The sequence below is a fragment of the Coregonus clupeaformis genome, chromosome 15 (genome assembly GCF_020615455.1).
Source record: "Coregonus clupeaformis isolate EN_2021a chromosome 15, ASM2061545v1, whole genome shotgun sequence".
Taxonomy (NCBI): Eukaryota; Metazoa; Chordata; class Actinopteri; order Salmoniformes; family Salmonidae; genus Coregonus; species Coregonus clupeaformis.
The window spans coordinates 32,813,848-32,823,526 of record NC_059206.1 but is presented as its reverse complement, the minus strand read 5'-3'; the positions used below and the strand labels follow the sequence as shown (position 1 = coordinate 32,823,526).

The window sequence follows — 9,679 nt, the reverse complement described above, 5'->3', positions numbered from 1 at the left end:
TGAGCTGTCATCGTCAGCAGATAAGGGATGGGTCCGAGAATTCTTCAGCCACAAACATCAAATCAGTTCATTCAATTGTAGAATAAGAAAATAACATATTCCTTCGTCTTTCGGGGTGTTTGATAGGATAGATGCTTTATAGTTCCTTTGAGTGCTGTCAAAGTCTTTGAAGTAAAAAGGGTAATGACAAAACTGATTACATGGTGATAATGTCATAATAATTATCACCATGATACTGATTTATTCCTCTATTGTATTTCCCGGTTTTTGATTAGGCGCAACTCGACTAGGTCCACTTTCTTTCCATGACGCACGGATAACGTCCTTTTCCCTTCAATAGTGGTTGAATAAGTGCCATCTGTTGCACATCCAGTTTGTTGTTTAGACCTTTGTCTGTTTTGTAGCGATAGTAGCAGGCAGGTTACTTTTCCTTTCACAAAGACCCACTGCTCGGCGTACTGTCCGACTGAGCCCCGTTAACCTCCAGGGTTGGGTTAATAACCGCGCCTCGCTCACAACCCCGGGAGTGACATCACGCAGCGTTAGGCAGCGGACCTTCTGACGGTCACCGAGACATAATGACCCAGTACACTCCACACAAAATACACACACGCGCCTGATCCCACCTTGGGATGTATGATGAGCATAGCTGAGAAGACCCATCATAGAATATAATAGAACACTGCATGCAACATCACACCGACTGGATTATTTTCAGTCTAGGCAATTTTATTTATTTCCAAGACAAGAGCAGTGGTATAGGCCTAATTCAAGGCAGCAAGAGCACACAGGAGAAATAAAACTACTGCATGCAAACAGAGACACGTAGAATACATAATCAGAAAGCTTTAAGGGACTTGTCCAACTCCTATTCATTGTCGTGAAGAGAAGTTAGATGTCAGTGCCTTTTGTGTTGGAATCTTCAGTCGACAGCAGTGGTATTGAAATCTTCATCGATGGTGTAATAAGTGCTAAACTGTGCATTGTTATTCTGGGAAAGACGGGACATGAACATGGTTAGAATACAGTGTGATACAGTGGTGGGAAAAAGTATTTAGTCAGCCACCAATTGTGCAAGTTCTCCCACTTAAAAAGATTAGAGTAATTTTCATCATAGGTACACGTCAACTATGACAGACAAATTGAGATTTTTTGTCTCCAAAAAAATCACATTGTAGGATTTTTAATGAATTTATTTGCAAATTATAGTGGAAAATAAGTATTTGGTCACCTACAAACAAACACGATTTCTGGCTCTCACAGACCTGTAACTTCTTCTTTAAGAGGCTCCTCTGTCCTCCACTCGTTACCTGTATTAATGGCACCTGTTTAAACTTGTTATCAGTATAAAAGACACCTGTCCACAACCTCAAACTCCACTATGGCCAAGACCAAAGAGCTGTCAAAGGACACCAGAAACAAAATTGTAGACCTGCACCAGGCTGGGAAGACTGAATCTGCAATAGGTAAGCAGCTTGGTTTGAAGAAATCAACTGTGGGAGCAATTATTAGGAAATGGAAGACATACAAGACCACTGATAAACTCCCTCGATCTGGGGCAAGATCTCACCCCGTGGGGATTAAATGATCACAAGAACGGTGAGCAAAAATCCCAGAACCACACGGGGGGACCTAGGGAATGACCTGCAGAGAGCTGGGACCAAAGTCACAAAGCCTACCATCAGTAACACACTACGCCGCCAGGGACTCAAATCCTGCAGTGCCAGACGTGTCCCCAGTACATGTCCAGGCCCGTCTGAAGTTTGCTAGAGTGCATTTGGATGATCCAGAAGAGGATTGGGAGAATGTCATATGGTCAGATGAAACCAAAATATAACTTTTTGGTAAAAACTCAACTCGTCGTGTTTGGAGGACAAAGAATGCTGAGTTGCATCCAAAGAACACCATACCTACTGTGAAGCATGGGGGTGGAAACATCATCCTTTGGGGCTGTTTCTCTGCAAAGGGACCAGGACGACTGATCCGTGTAAAGAAAAGAATGAATGGGGCCATGTATCGTGAGATTTTGAGTGAAAACCTCCTTCCATCAGCAAGGGCATTGAAGATGAAACGTGGCTGGGTCTTTCAGCATGACAATGATCCCAAACACACCGCCCGGGCAACGAAGGAGTGGCTTCGTAAGAAGCATTTCAAGGTCCTGGAGTGGCCTAGCCAGTCTCCAGATCTCAACCCCATAGAAAATCTTTGGAGGGAGTTGAAAGTCTGTGTTGCCCAGCGACAGCCCCAAAACATCACTGCTCTAGAGGAGATCTGCATGGAGGAATGGGCCAAAATACCAGCAACAGTGTGTGAAAACCTTGTGAAGACTTACAGAAAACGTTTGACCTGTGTCATTGCCAATAAAGGGTATATAACAAAGTATTGAGAAACTTTTGTTATTGACCAAATACTTATTTTCCACCATAATTTGCAAATAAATTCATAAAAAATCCTACAATGTGATTTTCTGGATTTTTTCTCTCTCATTTTGTCTGTCCTAGTTGACGTGTACCTATGATGAAAATTACAGGCCTCTCTCATCTTTTTAAGTGGGAGAATTTCCACAATTGGTGGCTGACTAAATACTTTTTTTCCCCACTGTGTAATGGCTGCATTTACAAAGGCAGCCCAATTCTGATATTTTTCCTGTCTCTCTGTGTGCACGTCTTTACCACATTGGTAGAGTTTGTTAAGGCGTGTTATGTCATTTACATACATTTTAGTCATTTAGCAGACGCTCTTATCCAGAGCGACTTACAGTTAGTGAATACATATTTTTTTTATTCTGGCCCCCCATGGGAATCAAACCCACAACCCTGGCGTTGCAAACGCCATGCTCTATCAATTGAGCTATATCCCTGCCGGCCATTCCCTCCCCTACCCTGGACGACGCTGGGCCAATTGTGCGCCGCCCCATGGGTCTCCCGATCGCGGCCGGCTGCGACAGAGCCTGGATTCGAACCAGGATCTCTAGTAGCACAGTTAGCACTGCTATGCAGTGCCTTAGACCACTGCGCCACTCAGTGTCCAGGGGGCTCAGGTGATTTCTCTGTCCAATCTGGACTCCCCTCTTCTTGGAGTCAATGGTGGGGTTCTGGTTTGATGAGAAGTAATATCTGCCAGGAGAAACCCAACAATACCCCCCTAGTCAGAGAACTTGCTACTTTAACACAAAGACTGCGTCACAAACGTCACCCTACTCCCAATATAGTGCACCTAGTTTGACCAGAGCCCGGGTCAAAAGTAGTGCACTAAATAGGGAGCCATTTGGTGACGCACTGGGAAATGTTACTGGAACTGGATACTGTATACAGGCCCAGTAAAATGAATCTTTACTTATTGCTGGCAGTTTAAAAACAAGGTGAGTAAAATGAGGACTTTAGTGGGAATAAGGAGGAGAGGAGTGTGACTGACGTTCCGTAGTGCATTATGGAATCGTAGTCATAGGGCAGGTCCTGAGTGTCTCCTTTCTTCACCACAAAGTTTTTGGCTTTTCCTGGAAGACAAAGAGATAGAGGAGGCAGATGTGTGCATGTGTCTGACTGGTGGACACTACTGGGTCTGAATGTGATATAGGGGAATGAAAATGGAAATGTAGACAAGGTGCTGAGATGGAAACCATTAAGTTCAACCTTCTAGCAGGAGGAAACTCTACACGATTCAAGGCATGAATATTGCATCTTACCTAATGAAACCCATAGCAGGTGGTAATGTAACAAAATGGCCTACAAGTTCAAGAGCTTACATGTTACCCCAGGATACCCATTACGGGCGGTAACTGTAGATGACAAGGTATCTATATTCATGTCAGGGAAATTTAGCCTAACATGGTAGTGTTATTCATGTCAGGGAAATTTAGCGAACAAGGTTGCTGCCTTCACGACAGTGGAACAAAGCAGGGGTGGAACTTACGTGTAAATCAATACGATATGTGGCTCTGATCACGCCAGGGAAAATGAGTTGACGACTTCAGTTAAACTCCACATTATTGCATTTCCATAATTGCATTCAGTAGAGTCTATGAATTACATAATTATGCATAGTATTGGCGTCAAACAGAAGAACACTGATGGTTCCTGATGTGAGATTCTCTCTGGTGTTTACAGAACTGGTGTTGTGAAATTAGGATATCAGGACCTGCTTAGACAAAGCAATTGTAACAGTAGAGCAAAGGATTGCAATGTATAGGGAAATTAATGGCAGCAGTATTACCGTTATAATGAGTACATGATGCATGGAATGGTAAGGCATAAATATATGTAAGCCTGTATTCTTATTTTAAACGTATGTCGTTCTGTCCTTGTGCTGTCTATTAATGTTATGTATTACAGTTGAAGTCAGAAGTTAATATTCACATTAGCCAATTACATTTAAACTCAGTTTCACAATTACTGACATTTAATCCTAGTCAAAATTCCCTGTCTTAGGTCAGTTAGGATCAGCACTTTATTTTAAGAATGTGAAATGTCAGAATAATAGTAGAGAGAATGGATTTCAGCTTTTCTTTCATCACATTCCCAGTGGGTCAGAAGTTTACATACACTCAATTGGTATTTGGTAGCATTGCCTTTAAATTGTTTAACTTGGGTCAAACGTTTCAGTTAGCCTTCCACAAGCTTCCCACAATAAGTTGGGTGAATATTGGCCCATTCCTCCTTACAGAACTGGTGTAACTGAGTTAGGTTGGTAGGCCTCCTTGCTCGCACACACTTTTTCAGTTCTGCCCACAAATTTTCTGTAGGATTGAGGTCAGGGCTTTGTGATGGCCACTCCAATACCTTGACTTTGTAGTCCTTAAGCCATTTTGCCACAACTTTGGAAGTATGCTTGGGGTCATTGTCCATTTGGAAGACCCAAGCTTTAACTTCCTGACTGATGTCTTGAGATGTTGATTCAATATATCCATATAATTGTCCTTCCTCATGATGCCATCTATTTTGTGAAGTGCACCAGTCCCTCCTGCAGCAAAGCACCACCACAGCATGTTGCTGCCACCCCCATGCTTCAGGTTTGGGATGGTTTTCTTCGGCTTGCAAGCATCCCCTTTTTCCTCCAAACATAACGATGGTGATTATGGCCTAACAGTTCTATTTTTGTTTCATCAGACCAGAGGACATACGTCCAAAAGTACGATCTTTGTCCACATGTGCAGTTGCAAACCGTAATCTGTCTTTTTTAATGGCGGTTTTGGAGCAGTGGCTTCTTCCTTGCTGAGCGGCCTTTCAGGTTATGTCAATATAGGACTCGTTTTACTGTGGATATAGATACTTTTGTACCTGTTTCCTCCAGCATCTTCACAAGTTCCTTTGCTGTTGTTCTGGGATTGATTTGCACTTTTCGCGCCAAAGTACGTTCATCTCTAGGAGACAGAACGTGTCATCTTCCTGAGCGGTATGACGGCTGCGTGGTCCCATGGTGTTTATACTTGCGTACTATTGTTTGTACAGATGAACGTGGTACCTTCAGGCGTTTGGAAATTGCTCCCAAGGATGAACCAGACTTGTGGAGGTCTACAATTTTTTTTCCTGAGGTCTTGATTTTCCCATGATGTCAAGCGAAGAGGCACGGAGTTTGAAGGTAGGCCTTGAAATACATCCACAGGTACACCTCCAATTGACTCAAATTATGTCAATAAGCCTATCAGAAGCTTCTAAAGCCATGACATCAATTTCTGGAGTTTTCCAAGCTGTTTAAAGGCACAGTCAACTTAGTGTATGTAAACTTCTGACCCACTGGAATTGTGATACAATTAATTATAAGTGAAATAATCTGTCTGTAAACAATTGTTGGAAAAAATACTTGCGTCTAGCACAAAGTAGATGTCCTAACCGACTTGCCAAAACTGTAGTTTGTTAACAAGACATTTGTGGAGTGGTTGAAAAACCTACGTGCATATAAACTTCCGACTTCAACTGTATGTAGTGTGGACCCCAGGAAGAGTGACTGCTACTTTAGCAGTAGCTAATGGGGATCCTAATAAAATACTATATGTCAATAGTTATCCTATACGGTCTTCACTCCAGACCACAAAAAGCGGAATTAGGTGTGTTAGTGTTGGGCTGGTACAAAAGCCTGCACACTTCAGCTATCCGTGGGATACATTGACCATCCCTGCCCCTGATCCACATGCAATGCCCGTCAGGTGGTTAAGTAGGTTGTGTTGGTGCTTGTTACCTGTGACCACGTTGTCCCACTGTATGGTGACGTATTGGTCACGGTCCGGCCGTGTGTGTTCGTGGTGCAGGCCCAGGGCATGCATCAGCTCATGACACAGGTTCCCCTCGTTACAGGCTCTACCGAAGTACAGATGCTGGGCCCCGCCCTGAAAACCTACATATGACGCACAGCTAGAGTGAAGTGAAGAAAGAGAAAAAAGGTGAGAGAAGGGGGAGGAGAGAAACGGAGGAGTAAGAGAGGATATGACAGGAAGAGGGAAAAAATAAAGGATTGAACACAGGAAAAGGGAGGAGAGGTTGTGAGTTAACTGTAAACTGCTGGGATGGAGAGAATGTGTTAATGTGCCCACTTTGGACTCACCCTTTCCCAGAGATGAACTCTATGTAGTTAATCTCATTGGTGTATTCGTGGAAGCGGATACACGTCCGGTCTGAAATCATCTTGAACGCTGCTAGGATAGTTTTCTTTCTGGCCACTGTGTGGATCAGAGACAAATCTACCATTAAACGGTGCATACCATTCCCACTGTATTGGAAACATCTAGTGTTTTACAGTGTTCACCTCTCCTACTGTCTTCAACACTCACCCAGATCATCGTTGATCTTGTAGGGGATAGAAGTGACGCCTTCTTTCGTCGGCCAAAGTGACTTCACAGCTAATCGGTCTTCCTGTAGGACAAATCAACACCTCGACTTAAATCCAGCTGTCGCTAGAGTATAGGCCTCAGATTAATTATTTCAGCGTTTCCCCTATGAATGTTTGACAATTCTGAATGAAAAATCTTTGCAGTGTAAACTGAAACGACTTAAACCACATTAAGTATGTAGAAAAGGTAACGGAGCAATATACACAGTGTACAAAACATTAGGAACACCTGCTATTTCCATGACAGACTGACCAGGTGAAAGCTTTGATCCTTATTGAGGCCACCTGTTAATTCCACTTCAATCAGTGTATATAAAGGGGAGGAGACAAGTTAAAAGGAGGATTGTTAAGCCTTGAGACATGGATTGTGTATCTGTGCCATTCAGAGGGTGGATAGGCAAGACAAAAGATGTAAGTGCGTTTGAACAGGGTATGGTAGTAGGTGCCAGGCTCACCAGTTTGAGTGTGTCAAGAACTGCAACGTTGCTGGGTTTTTCACACTCAGTTTCCCATGTGTCAAAGATGGTCCACCACCTAAAGGACATCCGGCCAACGGCAGGGCAGTGGAAACACTGGAGAATTGGAAAAACGTTGTCTGGTCTGATGAATCCCGGTTCTTGACGTTTCACGCTGAGGACTAGGGTATGGAGAAAACCACGAGTACATACATCTATCATGCCGCGTGTCGACATTGCAGGCTGGTGAGTGGTGGTGGTGATGCCATGCTGTCGGATGCTTTTTCATGTCACATATTGGGCCACTTGATAAAAGTGGAGCAACGTTTGAATGCCACAGGATATCTGAGCATCATTGAAAATCAGATGCATCTCTTCATAGCAGCAGTGTATCCATCTGAGAATTGATTTTTTTCAGCAATATAATGCACCATGCCAGAAGGCTAGGATTGTCCAGGAATGGTTCCACGAACATGACAGTGAATTCAGCTTACTGCATTGGCCTGCCCAGTCACCAAATCTCAATCCAATTGAGCACCTGTGGGAGGAGATGGAACGAGGTATTCGGAAATAGAGATCCACTACCAGGCAACTTGACACAACGGTGGGAAGCATTGGAGTCAACATGGGCCAGCATCCCTGTGGAACGCTTGACACCTTGTAGAGTCCATGCCCCTACAAATTGAGGCTGTTCTGAGGGCAAAAGGAGGTGTAACTCAATATTAGGAAAGTGTTCGTAATGTTATGTACACGCAGTATTTTTTTTATACGATTTTTGAGAACTAATAATCACCAAAATAAAACTACATTCCGGGAGAATCTAAAATTCCCACAATGTCATGGAATGTGGGCCCTATTGATTTTGTTATTATCTTTGAGTCACTCAGAGCATAAGAACAAGGAATATGACATGGGAAAATGTGTATAATTTCAGGAAATTAACTCTGCGGCCTAGAGGGCCTCTAAAACGCTGCCATTGGCCACGCCCACTATCATTAAATTGAGATTTTGTCGTCACTGGCCTACACACAATACCCCATAATGTCAAAGTGGAATTATGTTTTTCGAAATGTTTACACTAATTGAAAATTAAAAGCTGAAATGTCTTGAGTCAAGTATTTCAACCCCAAATAAGTTCAGGAGTAAAAATTTGCATAACAAGTCACAGTTATTTGCATGGACTCAATGTGCAATAATAGTGTTTAACATGATTTTTGAATGACTACCTCATCACCGTACCCCACACATACAATTATCTTTAAGGTCCCTCAGTCGAGCAGTGAATTTCAAACTTACCCGTAGAGTAAGTTCAAATGTAATTTTATTCAACATTCTGGCTTGAACGATTTTGCAGTCATTAGTTTCAGGCTGTGTATACCAGAAGCTGGTATCACAGTCTGATTCATCAGCCTAAAAGACGAAGTAACAGGACCTAGACAGTAGGGATCATAGACTCACCGAAATCATAATGTCTCCTTCCACAATAGCAAGGTCGAACTGTAAGTCCTCTGTAACAGAGAGAGTCGGTCTGAAACAACCACACTGACACGACATGTACTCGTTACAAGTCACTACCTCCAGTGCCATTAAACTCCAGACCTCATGGTAGAGGTCCAGGTTCTGCTTCATCTAATAAATGTGTTACCTTCTCTGGTTTCAGCCGCTTTAACCCAATCATTTTGTCTGTGACGTGGCCCCATTGAGGCAGCAGAACCTAAAAGGAATTGTGAACATTAAACTCATTTTGCAATATCATTTTATGTTTGATAGATAAGCCATAAACTTGAAGACAAGCGATTGAATTGTTTCTTTAGGCCCATCACGCCAAGAGACTGACTTGAGAATCACAATAGAGGCCTACCTGTGGCAGAGAAAGTCGCATTTGTAGAATTGTTGATGGGGTTTGTAGAATTGTCCACTGAAATACAGAAAAAACATTATAAAGAGGAAGATAAAACATAGTTTTGCAGTGGTGCTGGCCTACGTTAAATAAAAAAATGGAAAACAGAAGATAGGCCTAGCATTCAGCTTATCACCTAACAAAATAACTGGTCCCCAATGCAAGCCTACCTACCTGTGGCAGGGAAAGTAGCATTTGAAGTAGTAGCATTTGTGGAATTGTCGATGGGAACACTGCCCACTGAAATACAGAAGTGAAACATAATATATGTTACATAAGAACATGGTCAACCAATTGGTGCCTGCAGTGGGATTGTGCTGGACTACATCAAATGGAAAATACTCAAAAGTAGGATGTCACAAATACAAAATGACTGGTCCTACCTTGGACAAACCAGATGAGAATCAGAAGCCAAAGCATGTTGCAACGACGATTGTCCACCAGGATTTGGGAGAAAATAACCAAAGCAGCTGCACAAACAAATTGTGTACTCACTCTCCTT

The 9,679-nt window shown here is 42.8% G+C and overlaps 1 protein-coding gene across 1 annotated transcript; it reads right to left on the bottom strand.

Annotated features, from left to right (window-relative positions):
* Positions 1 to 2,995: 2,995 nt before the first annotated feature.
* LOC121583370 (astacin-like metalloprotease toxin 5) lies at positions 2,996 to 9,679 on the bottom strand (the record flags this gene model as incomplete). Its single annotated transcript, XM_041899547.1, has 10 exons — positions 9,561 to 9,679; positions 9,352 to 9,417; positions 9,139 to 9,195; positions 8,923 to 8,991; positions 8,736 to 8,785; positions 6,764 to 6,845; positions 6,538 to 6,652; positions 6,175 to 6,347; positions 3,415 to 3,496; positions 2,996 to 3,116 (listed from the first exon to the last, which is right to left on the bottom strand). Coding segments are annotated over exons 1-10 (852 nt in total), but the record flags the coding sequence as incomplete, so codon positions are not given.